Source organism: Typopeltis vanoorti, chromosome 7 (genome assembly GCF_054136105.1).
Source record: "Typopeltis vanoorti isolate ZY-2024b chromosome 7, IOZ_Tvanoo_1.0, whole genome shotgun sequence".
Lineage (NCBI taxonomy): Eukaryota > Metazoa > Arthropoda > Arachnida > Uropygi > Thelyphonidae > Typopeltis > Typopeltis vanoorti.
The window spans coordinates 16,945,345-16,960,090 of record NC_143555.1 but is presented as its reverse complement, the minus strand read 5'-3'; the positions used below and the strand labels follow the sequence as shown (position 1 = coordinate 16,960,090).

Below are 14,746 nucleotides of genomic sequence, written 5' to 3'. Positions count from 1 at the left end.
GCAATCAGTCTTCATTCCACAGACCTGTCACCAGCTTGATCACTCGTCTCTGAATCCTCTCCACCAAGATGGATAATAAACCTTCCTATCTTTACTTGTCAATGTGTTCTTCAATATCCAAGTTATCCTCTGAGCTATTTTGCCAACCATTGCAGTATGTTCCCTGAATTTAAATCTTAATCCACAATCACCCCCCCCAAATCCCTAGCCTCATCAGTATGATACAGAATGTAATCTTTCAGTCAGAGGATGAGTCTCAATAGATTGCAGTATGGTGACTGCTCTTCTGAGCACAGCACCCAGACCAGTACCTAGGTCATCTGCGAATGATTTGGTGCCTGCACACCACACCTGAATGGTGCAGTGTAGGAAGTAGTGGCCCAATAGTCTCAACGGCTGGCCTTCATGCTTCCGTTCTAATGGCCTCATCCCCACACCAATTCACCATAATAGTAAGAAAGCAACTCCGACAACCTTATGCCTTTCAACATGCGAGGCATGAATGATATCATTGCAGTGGCTAGATGGGATTCTGACTTGGTGGCGTTCAGTCATAATCCCACAGATGGTAGCTTCGCACCACTGGTCACTCAACCAAGCACATGTACCAAGTGTTCGAACCTGTAGTTCCTCTTGTAATGACCAGGATTACTATCGCAACAACTAGTCATCAGCAGACTGGACTCTCATGATACTCATGACTAAATGGGCAATCTGCTACCACTGAGCTCTAATAACCTAAAGACATTCAGTTCTTATTGAGGAAGTCTGGACCTAATGGCATTCAGTTGGAGATGTGCATGAAGCATGCCATGCACTAGCCAACTCTGTTACTATAATTTTCGGTCATAAAGGCAGTGATGGAGTCCTGCACCTCGTTAAGGCCAGGGCTGCCTCAGATTTGGCCAGTTGAACTTGCACCTTTTCTATATCTTTCATTAAATATTTGACCAAGCACATAACTTGTTCTTGCTCCATCTTAACCTAACTTAAATCTAACTTAACACTAGTAGCTAAATCAAAGACTACTCCTATAATGGAGCTTTAATATATTTTGATTCATCTCACAGAGTAATTCATTAAGGGTGGGATTGTCCCATCAAGTCCACCAGACCCAATCTAATGAGCATATCAATGCCAGAGAGTCAGAATAGATCCTCCATACAATTTTCTTGTGTAGGGGCACAGTAATTCACCACACCTATCTGTGTCCACTTCAATGAGAGTCATGTTTACTCCTGCCAATTACCAGCGACCTTGATTGATATTCTTTCACTTAAACATTCAAACCATTGGGCAGAAAGCATATTGGCGGTAACCACCAAATTGCTTTGCTTTAATTAGATACCCCTGGTCCATGCCAGTTCTGAGTGGGCTGTTAGTTGCAGGCTGAAACGGTGGTGCCAGATGGGCCATCCGGCATGCCACGCAGCTGAGGCATTCCACAGGAAGGCCCCAACGCTGGTCCCTGCTCATCACTGGACAGTTTCTCCCAGTGCAGTGCCATACCTTTTCGGACCCCAACCTAGTTCTCAGACTCAATCCTTGTCCCGAGGTTACAGATCCGTCCTGCTGACTTCCCTCATCTACATTATTCCATGGACTAGAGGTTGTACACCTTGGAGACATGCTGTTGATATGGGTAAGGTCCGGCATGAAAATCCCCCCCCCCCTCAGATTTTCAAGGGCCGACAGGAGCACGGCGGACACACCATGATACTTCACGCATTCACCCTGAAGTGAACCTTACATTTTACGACATTCAGTTGTCTTTTGCCCACACTTCGGCCATTTACTTAAATCATCCTGTAGGATATCTACATCAATCACCTTTATCAACTATTTCCGTCCCCAGTTTCTCAACATCAGCAAACAAATGAATATCCCATCCTCCTCAAAATCATCTGTTATATCGTTAATGTACAAATTGAAGAGTAGTGATCCTAATACAGAGCCATGGGGTATTCCACTAATCACCCTAATTTGCCTTGATCCCAGTCCACCATACACCACCCCCATCCATCCTCATATGGTTCATGTGGTATTCTGTCAAATGCCTTTGCAAAGTTTAGCAGTATCATCGTGTAGCCATTTCCTTCATCCGATTCTGCTGCCATCTTATTATAAAATGTGAATAAATTAATGAGCTTGACCTACCTTTTACAAAGCCATGCCCCCCCCCCCCAAAAAAAAAAAAATTGAGTATTATATTCCTATCCATCGCTCCAAAGATACTAATTGATCTGTAATTTGCTCTGGTGTGGTGACAGAAGTAGCATCTAGGCAGTAAACACATCAAGTATATGTGTTTACTGCCTAGAATTGAAAAGTAAGGATGATGCATAATGAAATTTAACGATGCATTTGAGGAGTTGATTTTGCAGTGAGTATTTTATGAAAAATATTTAAATTCATCATATTTATTTCAGAAAAAGAAGATAGAAAAATTGATGGATCTGGAGATAAATCTGAAGGAAAAGGGTAAATATACGTCTAAATTGTCAAATCAATAATGAATCATCATTTATTGTGCATTAATAGTTTTGTTTTGATTAATTGTACAGGGTGTTTCAAAAAGAATGTCCCGATGAATTCAGCTATCGGCTTGATGTTGTCCGTGCAGCAGGTGGAGGGCACATTGAGCATTTGTAATTGTGGTGAGTGAAACTTTAGGCCTTACTTCATACTTGGTAATTTATTTTGTAACTGTACCACATTTTCATTATTAAATATAATTATTTGAAATCGGGTCATTCTTTTTGAAACACCCCTTACAGGGGGTCCTCGACCTGCGTCGTTTCGACTTTACAGCAGTAATCCCATAAATAATTTAAAAACTAAATTTCGACTTGAAGCAGTGCGACGTAAAATTCAAACGTCGCAGGAGAACTTGTTTGTGAGTGCGGTGGAAGAATACGCCGTTATGTGGCATATGTTTGGGAGAGATGGCGTCGCTTGGGTACCGCGTGCTTTGTTTTCATCCACTCTCTCACTTTTGTGTTTTTTTGTGACTTTTTACCCTTCAATATGGCTCCCAAACGTAAGGCAGACTCTTCCGATGGCAGTGTGTCGAAGAAAAGGAAAGCCATTACATTAGAAGTGAAATTAGACGTTACTAAAAGGGAGAAACACCAACGAACATTGGCCACACGTTGAACTTATTACGTACCTCAGTCCGGACTATTAGCAAGGATAAAGTTCGCATCCTTGAACACGCGAAAGGATTGGCGCCCATGAAATAGACTGTGATTACGAAAAAACGTAGTAGGCTCATGATTGAGATGGAAAGGCTTCTAGTTCTTTGGCTGGAAGACCAGCATCAACACCATATCCCAATTAGCCTCATGTTAACTCAAGAAAAGGCGAAAAGATTGTTTGCGGGCATTGAAAAGTGAAAGGGGGAAAACGAGTGCAGGTGGAGAGTTTAATGCTAGTAAAGGTTGGTTTATGCAGTTTAAGGCTCATGACAATTTACATAACTTTAAGATGCAAGGTGAAGCTGCTAGTGGTGATGATAAAGCAGCTGGGGAGTTTCCTGAGGGATTGGCTGAAATAATAAAGGAGAGGAGAGGGCTACAGTGCTCAACAAGTGTTTAATTTGAATGGTGTGTGAAAAAAACTGTGTCCCCAGTTTGTGAATGATTTCCATGGCTATGAGGAGACAGTTGAGGCTGTCACAGAGAAGGTTGTTGCCCTGGGGAAGCAAATGAATTTGGAAGTGGAGGCCGAAGATGTCACATAGCTTCTGGCATCTCATGGGGAGGAGTTGTCAGCAATTAGAGAAGCAGCTGATTGAGGAGGAGGAAACGGTTCTAACCCCCTGAACCCAAGTTGAGGCTGGCCAAGTTTGAGGCTGAGGATCCCAACACTGCTAGGTACACAAAGGTCTTCCTAGGGGTTATGGATTGCCTGCAGTGTTATAGGGAGATATACAAGGAGAAGAGGATAGTATCATTCCAGACTAGCCTGGAACATCTTTTTACGAAGGTAGAGAGGCTTGCAGCAGGTGCTGGTACCTCAACTGTCTCTTCAACCACAGGATAAAAGGTAAAGAATTGTTTTCATTTTTGTTTTTTTTAATCACCTGTACAGAATGTACAGTTTCATTTGTCATTTTGCAGATTGTTCTCATTTTTATTTTTTATTACAGTTTCATTTTTGCCATTTTTCTGTACTATACAGTAATTACGTTCTCCCTTTCATTTTCCTATGATCTAGATCTGTTTCTTGATATATACTTACGACTTCAGGATATTTTAGGTTGGGTAAGTAACTTAGGCTATGGTAATTCCGACTTGCATCGAAAATTGCCTTACGTCGGTCCGTAGGAACGGATCTCCGACATAACTCGAGGACCCCCTGTATTATAATTTAACTTTTAATTCTCTTTCATAAAGTAAGCCAAAATTTTACTCACGATTTTTGTGATCCCTGTTCTATAGGAAGAGCAAACCACACTACTAGTCTTCAGTATTTGACTATTTCAGTCACATAAAAACCAAGTTTATATTTTGTGAAAATGCCATCGTTTTTAGGTTACTGTAAATTCTGCCTATATATTCATCGTATTTAAGAAGCAAAGTCATGTTCTCATAAGATTTTGTCATATGAATAGTGAACAACACTTAGAACTAGAAAACAGAATTTCCCAGCTGTAGAAAGTTTTTTACCTTGGGTTTATATATATATATTTCACATGCAAAAATTGTTTTGCTTCCATGGGAATAGGATTAAAAACCAAGTATAAAATTTCTTGGTACTGTACACCCACAGATGCAAGACCCTTCGACACTTCTTTTGACATGCACAGAAGGAGAATCCATTCCAATAAGAGGGTAATCAGTGCGTTTTCTGTGATGATTGTTTTTTATGATATGTCAGAAAATTCTAATTCTTAAAGTGGTAACTTTTACTTGTACAACAGTTGGAAAATGTATGTATAAAGCACATGATTTCACGTGTTAGTAACCAATTCGTACATCCTTCATTTCTTTCTTCCCTTCAGCATGAATTGACTATTCTTGGCACAAAGCCAAGGTCTGCTCTACGAAGTGTGGGCTTTAACATAGAATTTCCTCCGAGCAGACAAAGAAAATCACTCATCGAAGACAAAGCACAGATCCGCATGCATTCTATAACTTTTAAACTATGAATTGAAGAAATACTCTCTATACTGCAATATTTCTTTAATTTTCAGTTTTAAGAGAACACATCATTGGATGTGTTCTCTTAAAACTTGGATGGCTTTTTCTACTTCAAGTATAGATATGTATTCCTGACTGCATGCATGGTCAGTGTTTTTTACCACTGTGCTGTCATCAATGCTGGTTTCATTTAGCAATTTTTCAAAATACTTACTCCATACTTCAAGGATATCTTTTTCTCCCGTGTTCATGTCACCTTTATCATCTCTAATTCCTTTTACAGCTCTGTTTCCTCCATTTCTAAGCTTCTTCAACAACCTCCAGAATATTTTGCCACATTCTTGATATTTATTTTCTGTGTTCTTACCAAAGTCCTCCCATGACTTTTGTTTAGCTTCTTTACATTTGTCTCTGTATTCTAAGAGCACAAGCTGACTTATTTGCCAGGAACTTTTGATATGCTTTCTTCTTTTCCTTCACAACCTCCATGGTGTAAACTGTGTCCACCATGGAGTTCTAATTTTTCTATCCTTGCAGACAACCTCACCACATGTCTCTGGCTGAATCAATCAGAGTTATCTCCAAGGTTTGGTTCCTGTTTTCAAACTCTTTCATTTTTTCTTCAATAATCTTTATGCATTTTAGTCTACAGTTCACATCTAAGAGTTGCTCAACTTTTATTCGTTTAAAACTTTCTTACATGTTATTCTTTTCAATATGAAATTCAATTTTATCCTGCTCAAGACTAAATAATGATCACTTCCAATTTCAAGTCCTCTGTACACTCTGGTGTCCTGCACCAGGGAGAAGACATCACTATCAACAATAACATAGTCAATGAGACTTTTCTTATCCTAGCCTCTTCTCTCCATGTGAATTTGTGCACATTTTTATGTTGGAACATGGTGTTAGTAATAACCAGTTCATGTCCTGAGTAGAAATCCAACGGATATTTGCCATTATTATTAGCTTTGCTCTTTTCTCAAAATTTCCCAAAATATTTTTGTGTTTCAAAATCATTTCCTACTCTGCTATTTAGATCCCCAACAAGGACCAATTTTTCATTGTGTCAGTTGCTTTTTCTAAAGCCTCAAAAAATTCCCCCACTTCTACCTTAGTAGAACCTTCTGTGGGACCATAGGCACAAATAAGTCTCATTGTCCAGTTCCCTATTCTCATATTTACCGACATCACTCTACTTGAGACTGCCTTGAGACAATCTGGTACTTATCTAATTACTCAGCTAGCTCAATTTCTTTGCCATTCAGGCTTTTTATGTTGATAGTACCGATTTTTAACTCTGATGTTGAGTTGGGGTGTGTTTTCAGATTTGTTCTAGTAGCTGACTTTTCACTGTTCACCCTGATTCCATGGCGAAAACCATGGGGACCTTGTTTAACCGAGCGATGCCCCAGCTGGCATGAAATTGTGTCATGTTGTAACGTCATTTTGTATTTTGGTTTAAGCCAATAAGAATACAATTTGGTCTGCTAAATCACAAATTGTCAGCCCATACTCGTTCATTCAGTATCCCAGTAGATACTCAACAGGGTGCACCATGAGAAGTGAGGATTGGTCATTAAGTTAGAAGCACTTGTCTGTTCTCTGCATTCCTTTAAAGGCTATGTGGAGGTCTCCTCTCAGTTATACAGCTTTGATCCTTAAGAAATCTTTCATAACATGACTATTAAATTATTTAAGGAATTTACAACATATACTGGAATATTAATTAAAAGAAACTTTAATAAATACCTCCTATATTTCGACAATGCAGGTTGCCATCTTCATGGGAATATATAACTATGATACGTGCCTGCAGGCATTACAAAAAGCAAATGAAGCAGAATAGAGAAAATTAGTGTTGTTCCTAGAGTCCTAAAGGTGACCCCCCCCCCCCCCCCCCCCCAGCAGGCTATACTTGGGTTGTCTTGGCTGTTGAGCTGAAGTTCTTGAGATGCAAGCTTCCCAAATTTGTTGAGGTTTGGAACTTTTTTTAGAGCTGAGGCTGATTCCATGAACAATCTTTCATTTTTAAATTTGCGGTGTATTAACGTGGCTTTCTTCCAAAGTATTGTGTGGCAGGTATCCAGAGCGGCTGTACTGGTGAAACCGGATGTAGTATTTGTGTTCTGAAATCCTGACACTTGCTGTCCTGCCTGTTTGGCCAAAGTAGAACAGTTTAGAGCTGCAAGGGACCTGGTATACCCCAGATAGGTCTTTGGTGGAGCAGGAAGGGATGCCAATGTTTTATATGGATTGTAACAAGAAGTCAGGTCATATTTTTGATGATAAAACAGTTATTTTTGACCACAAGAACTATAGGAAAATGAATAACTACTATTTTTGGGTTTTTTTTTTTTTTGGTCAAATTTATTTTAAAACTAAGTTATACCAACTAGTTTTGCCAACCGTGGATGTTGGCTTCATCAGGGTAAAAGAAGAACACTTAAACCATAAAATGAACTGAATAAATTAAAATAAATTTGACCAAAAAAAAAAAACCCAAATAGTAGTCATTCATTTTCCTACAGTTCATATTTTTTTAAGATTAGGATGAGAATTTTCCAAGGTGCCCATGATATAGGGAATGGTGATGGATTTAGTGTAATCTTTGTTATGAAGGGGTGGGTGGTTAACTGGTTTCAATATTTTTTGGGGGGGGGGGGTTGTAGCCATTGGCTAAGAAAGCACTAAGGATGTGGTTTAGTTCAGTGGTTAGCGCATTGTCACCTGAACAGATTAATTTTGCCCTGTTTTATATAGTGTTTTTATAACCCCGTATTGTTGTGAGGGGGGGGGGGGGATTGCTGGTGAACGTATCTGCCTGTATGGGTGGGTTTTCTGTAAATTGAGAGAAGCAAGGATTCATCGGGCTGGCGAGTGATTAGAGTGTCTAGGAAAGGGAGACTGTTGTTTTCCTCTTTATTCTGGGGTGTTGGATGTTTCTGAGCCATATGGCCAAATAGCAAACACATCAACATAGCGAAGCCAAACAGTGGGTTTTTGTGGGGCTGAGTTTAAGGCTTTCTCTTCAAAAGTCTCAATAAAGAAGTTGGCCAGGGTGAGCTGCTGTCTCCTGTATCTGTTTGTAGAATTTTCCTTGCCAAACGAAATAGTCTGAGTTCATTGTGAACTGAAATAGGGCTGATATATCGGGAAGAAATTTGGCTTAGATGAGCTCTCTAAGGTTTCCTTGATTGGGACATTTGCGAAAAGGGAGGAAACAAAACTGACCATTATGTCAGTATGTTGGAGGGAGAGGTTTCTCAGGCCCTGCAAAAAACCCATTGCAGAAATGCCAGAGATGTTTAATAATAGAAATAGCAATTAATTTCATGGTCTATCTCATTCTTATCATTGGGATAGAAATCTTCATGCAGATCACCTAGTGACCTGATACACATATGCTATCAGAGTTAGTGCTTATTTCACATACTACTTTAAATCACTTCAGATGTACAATACCAGTTGAGATAAAGTGAATGCAAAGGCATATAGGTAAATCTAACCCTCCAAGAAACGAACATTATTTTTAGAGGTTAGATCTGCACATAATCCCTGCATATCATGAACCGACTCATAACTCAGTCCTGCCAACTTTTGCCATACAGAATTATTATATATAGCACTTTAAAATCATATGTTGTCTAATAACATTAGTGAATATGAAAAAAATTCAGTGTTATTGTATTATTCTACTTTCATAATTATCAAATCTCAATTAAAATAACCAAATCTTTGAGTTTCATTGGCATACTCTAAAGAAAGCATTAAGAAAGTTAAGCTATGTATAAAAGTCATGTAATAATATAGAAGATGGCAGAATGTTCTAAAAGTTTGATTTTCTCACTGATTCATATTTATCAAAAGAATGAAATGTGAAAGGTAGATGGAGTAGAGCATTCCAACAAGAAATGTGTTAGACTTCTCAAAAACAACAGGGGTGGGGAACTGATGGTTTTTAAAATCAGATAGATTTTCACTTAATGGGAAAATCTTGAGGATCGGGGGGGGGGGATAAGAGAAAAGTTACACGTGATAAATGAACATTACATATGGAGCAATCCAGTTTTGTTATGTTGCAATAATCAGTCAGTTTATTGCATGAATGTAAGCTTTTAATTTTTGTAGTGATAATATTGAGAAAAAATTGTCAATGTACATAAGTAAATATTTTTTATAAAATTTGTAGTGAGTTTAAAAAATGATTTTGTTTTATTGCAGGTGACATTAGAGTATTGATATTTGATATCATTGTCTGCCATCTATGTGTTCATCATCATCGTCATGTTATTTTCTGACAGTGTTTATATTATAAAATACATTCATTATCTTTATTTAAACTTTGGCATATTGCTAAAGGACCGACTGAAACACCACTTTTTATAATTGTCTTTTTTTGTGAATACTGTTATTTTTAAATCAAACTGCTTCTTGTACAGTAAAATAGAAATGGATCTCTGTTAAAATTCTGTAAAACAAAATAACAATAAATTTGACTTTTATTAAAATAAAATTTGTCATACTCTGTTTAATGTATATAACCAATTCTTACCTCAAATTGTGGGATATCTCTTCACTTTGAATGTTGCAACTGAACTATTTAAAGCATTTAGTTTTGGCGTAACTTTTTAAGTTAATTTTTGGCAGAAGCAGGGGGATATGTTTCTTCCCCACCCCTATCGTATAGGGAGGAATTAGAAATATTATGTAAAGTGATGCAGGCAATAGCTTAAATTAGGATTGCATGTAAAAAATCAAAAGTTATAAACACACACTAAAATGAAGTTTCAAAAAATGCTGGCTTTGATTCCTATTTCATCTTCTTGCAGAATAAAATAATAGGATAATTACTTCATCGAAAATGAACTATCAAAGTATAATACAGTTCCGTGACTTAAAAAATGTCAGTCTCTATATTTGCAAGAAATTTTTAACAGCATAAGAATATTTAGTTGACATGGTAGTCAGTGTTATAATAGATATACACTTTTGTGGATATAAATATCACAGATTTATTTTTGTGATAATGCTATTTATTTGGAATAGCTTTGTAGCCAGAGAATGTGCACTTCATGTTAAATAGATTAGTATAGCAGTTAAATATTTTAATTTTGTATTTGTAAGTTGAGCCATGACTTAATATTCTTCAAGGTTCAATGGAAAATACTGAATATGCTACAAATCTTCATGCAGCTTAGTTTGGTACTGGTAGAGATGTAGAGAAGTTCGGTTTGTAGAGTAGAACTATTTGTTAAAGATCATACTACTGTGGATTTTTCAAGTTATATTTAAGTGATATTGTTAGATACCAGCAAATGTTTAGAACAAAGGCTTGCTCTAAACAAGAATTTATTATCTTTCTACCATAATTTTATTGTTTTCAAGGTACTTTGGGAAATACGTTTGTTTCCAAGACGATGTTTTTTATGCAGAGCAGAGCTTATTTCCTATTTTGTGAAGATTCAGTGGGTGAGAAAATAGTAACAGTGATAAATAGATATACACTCCTTGGAAAGAAGTCAATGGACACCATAATGTGAGGAACAAACAACTATGGGGTATTTGTGATACAAAAAAACAGGGCCATCATTTTGTATTTTGGTTAAACCAATAAGAATACAAATTGGTCGGCTAAATCCCAAATTGCCAGCCCATCCTCATTCGTTCAGTATCCAGGAGATACCCAACAGGGTGCCCCACGAGAAGGTGAGGATTGGACATTAGGTCAGAAGCCCTGGTCGGTTCTCCGCTCAGTTACACAGCTTTTACCCTTAAAATGATGGTACAACATGACAAAATTTCATGCTGGCTGGGGCGTCGCTCGGTTAAACAAGGCCCCCGTTGTTTTTGCCAGGGCGAACAGTGAAAAGTCAGCCACTGGAACAAATCTGAAAACCCACCCCAACTCAACATCACCAGAGTTAAAGATTGGTACTATCAACATAAGAATCCTGAAAGGCAAAGAAATGGACCTAGCTGAGGAATTAGGTAAGTACCAGATCGACATAATAGGGGTGATGGAAACAAAAAAGACAAAAACTGGTGAGATCTTTCTGAGCAATAAATACAAAATGATATATTCAGCCAATGACAATCAAGGAAAAGAAGGAGTAGCCATAGTATTCAACACTAAATACAAGGCTAATCTTCTTGAATGGCAGGCAGTCTTAAGTAGAGTAATGTGGGCAAATATGAGAATGGGGAACAGGACAATGAGACTTATTTGTGTCTATGGTCCTACAGAAGGTTCTACTAAGGTAGAAGTAGAAGAATTTTTTGAGGTTTTAGAAAAAGCAACTGACAATGAAAAAGGAAAAGTTGGTCCTTGATGGGGATGTAAATAGCAGAGTAGGAAATGATTGTCAGACACAAAAATATTTTGGGAAAATTTGGAGAAAAGAGCAAAGATAATAATAATGGCAAATATCTGTTGGATTTCTGCTCAGGACATGGATTGTTATTACTAACACCATGTTCCAACATAAAAATGTGCACAAATTCACATGGAGAGAAAAGGCTCACTGACTATGTTATTGTTAATAGTGATGTTTTCTCCCTGGTGCAGGACACCAGAGAGCACAGAGGATTTGAAATTGAAAGTGATCACTATTTAGTCTTGAGCAGGATAAAATTGAATTCATATTGAAAAGAATAACATGTAAGAAAGTTTTAAATGAATAAAAGTTGAACATCTCTCAGATGTGAACTGTAGACTAAAATACACAAAGATTACTGAAGAAAAAATGAACGAGTTTGAGAACAGGAACCAAACCTTGGAGATTCAGTGGCAAGCCTTGAAGAAAACTCTGATTGATTCAGCCAGAGAGGCATGTGGTGAAGTTGTCTGGAAGGATAGAAAAATTAGAACTCCCTGGTGGACACAGGAAGTTAAAGAGGCAGTGAAGAAAAAGAAGAAAGCATATCAAAAATTCTTGCAAATAAATCAGCTTGTGCTTTTAGAGCATACAGAGACAAATGTAAGAAAGTACTTTCAAACAGACAACACACTGTGGTTTAATTATTCCTTTGTCTTCTATTTGTGTAAACCCATAATTGAAGAACTCTTCCTGGTATATTCTTTTTCTAGTTGATGTCATCTGAAGGGTAAAAAAGACTGATTGAATTTAAGTTTTTTACACTGTGTAAAACTAGCTAAACAAAAGTCATGGGAGGATTGGGCAAGAACATAGAAAATAAATATCAAAAAAGGTGGGAATATATTCTGGAGGTTGTTGAAGAAGCTTAGGAATGGAGGAAAGATTGTTGTAAAAGGAGTTAAAGATGATAAAGGTGACATGAAAGCATGAGAAAAAGATATGCTTGAAGTATGGAGTAATTACTTTGAAAAACTGCTAAATAAAACAAGCAGTGATGACAGCACAGTGATAAAAAGCACTGACAAGGCATGCAGTCAGGAATACATATCCATACTTGAAGTAGAAAAAGCCATCAAAGGCTTGAAATGTGGAAAGGCAGCAGGAGTAGATGATATTCGACCAGAAATGCTGAAGTATGGTGGTATAAAAGTGTTACAGTGGCTGCACTGCATAGTTCAGAATGCCTGATCAGAGGGACGAATTCCTGATGATTGGAGTAGAGCTCTCATAGTACCCATATATAAAAAGGGAAATAAAACTGAATGTGAGAATTACAGAGGTATATCCCCTACTGAGTATTCCTGGTAAGATATATGCAAGTATACTTGAGAAACGATTGAGAAGAATTTGGTGAAGAACAAGCTAGATTCAGGTCAAATAGTGGCTGTCAGGATCAGATCTTCACTTTACGACAAATAGTGGAGAAATCATGGGAATATAACAAAGATCTGTATTTAAGTTTTGTCGATTTGGAAAAGGCATATGACAAGGTGCCAAGAGAGAAGCTATTCAATACGCTACAGTTATATGGTGTCAATGAGTCATTATATCAAGCAATACTTAGTCTTTATTTGAGTTGTAAATTAGATTTGAAGGAAGACAGGAGGATGGTTTAATGTTAAATCTGGTGTGAGACAAGGATGTACATTATGAAGGAAAGTGGTATTAAACATGATATCGAAATTGGAGATGTTAGATTTGATTAGATCAGCAGTTAGATTTGAAGGAAGACAGGAGGATGGTTTAATGTTAAATCTGGTGTGAGACAAGGATGTACATTATCTATATGGATCACATTATGAAGGAAAGTGGTATTAAACATGATATCGAAATTGGAGATGTTAATGTCAGCTCTTTGCTTTATGTGGATGATGTTATATTTCTAAACAAATCTGCTACGAGTCTGCAAGATTCTCTGACTAAATTGAATAACTGTTGTATTGGATATGGTGTGAAGGTCAGCAATAAAAAGACAAAGACAATGAAAATAGGCAGAATCATTGAAAATGTCAACTGTGTTGTGAATGGAGAACCTGTGGAACAAGTAAAACATTTCAGCTACTTAGGCATGATTTTTAGCGACGATGGTAAATTAAATATAGAAATAGACAACAGAATCAGCAAAGCTGGTATGGTGGGAAGTCAATTGAATAAATTCATAAGGAATAAGTGAGAAATTAGCCGGAACACTAAATTAGCTGTATACAATACAGTGTTCAAACCAGTTTTAACTTATGGATCTGAGAACTGGGTCATAAGTAAAACACTTGACCAAATACTAGAGACCGCAGATATGAGAGTCCTGAGAAAGATTATAGGCATGAACAGATGGCAATATAATATTAAAAATGAGGATATTAGGAAAGACCTTGACATTGTCAGCATCCATGAATGCGTTAGCAGAGCTAATCTCAAGTGGTATGGTCACCTAAACAGAATGGGCGAGGAAAGATTAGCAAAACAAGTGTTCTCTGCCAGGTTGGCAAGAAAACGACCCAGAGGAAGACCAAGATATAGGTGGATTGATATGGTACAAAGTGCCTTAGACGATAGAAATATAAGATCTGATAATGTTGGAGTCTTGAAAAGTAACAGACTGATTTGGAGGAAAATTGTAGATAGGAAGTTAGTAATGATGTAAATTTTTCATGTAGTACTATCATATGATGTACACCCCTTGAAGGTACATGGCAGGAATTTGACAATGATGATGAAAAACAGGGCCATACCATCACACTGCCACCTTCAAATTTCATAATCGGGGTTATGCACTCCAGTAAGAGACATTCACCAGACATCTGTGACAGCAATCCATCCATCCATTCATCCACTGGGTATAGGGTGTAACATTATGTGTCTCCATAACGCAGCTCCCACTGGAGACAGCTGTGCATGTAGGTTTGGTTAATGTGGGGACTTACATAGTGTGGTCCTGCCATGGAAGCTTTGGTTTTTTTTTTTTTTTTTTTTTTTGTGCAGGTTCATGATCCAGTCGATGCCCAGAGCCCTACGTTTAATGTCTCATCTGACGAAGTGGATGTTGCTTATTATTATCCTTTGTATCATCTACTGTGGGTAGCACTTGACTCCCTGTGCTTCCTTCTCAGCATGGTATCTCTGATTGGACCTGGGATGCCGAAATTTGCTGCGCTTCCTGCAACATGGCATCCTATCACAATGCCTCTTTCAAACTCCACCAGCTCCTTTCTCACAGTCATTTCA

At 37.7% G+C, this 14,746-nt stretch overlaps 1 protein-coding gene across 2 annotated transcripts in view; it reads left to right on the top strand.

Annotated features, from left to right (window-relative positions):
- HDAC1 (histone deacetylase 1) overlaps positions 1 to 9,674 on the top strand; it is a 229,221-nt gene extending 219,547 nt beyond the window's left edge. The window contains exons 12-14 of one of the 2 annotated variants that reach the window (XM_090395692.1): positions 2,430 to 2,481; positions 2,565 to 2,657; positions 9,369 to 9,674. In XM_090395692.1, coding sequence (XP_090251818.1) covers positions 2,430 to 2,481; positions 2,565 to 2,652 — 140 coding nt within the window. In that variant the 3' untranslated portion in view covers positions 2,653 to 2,657; positions 9,369 to 9,674. The remainder of the gene's footprint in view (positions 1 to 2,429; positions 2,482 to 2,564; positions 2,658 to 9,368) is intronic. The other variant, XM_090395694.1, reaches the window with a different exon arrangement.
- Positions 9,675 to 14,746: the final 5,072 nt, after the last annotated feature.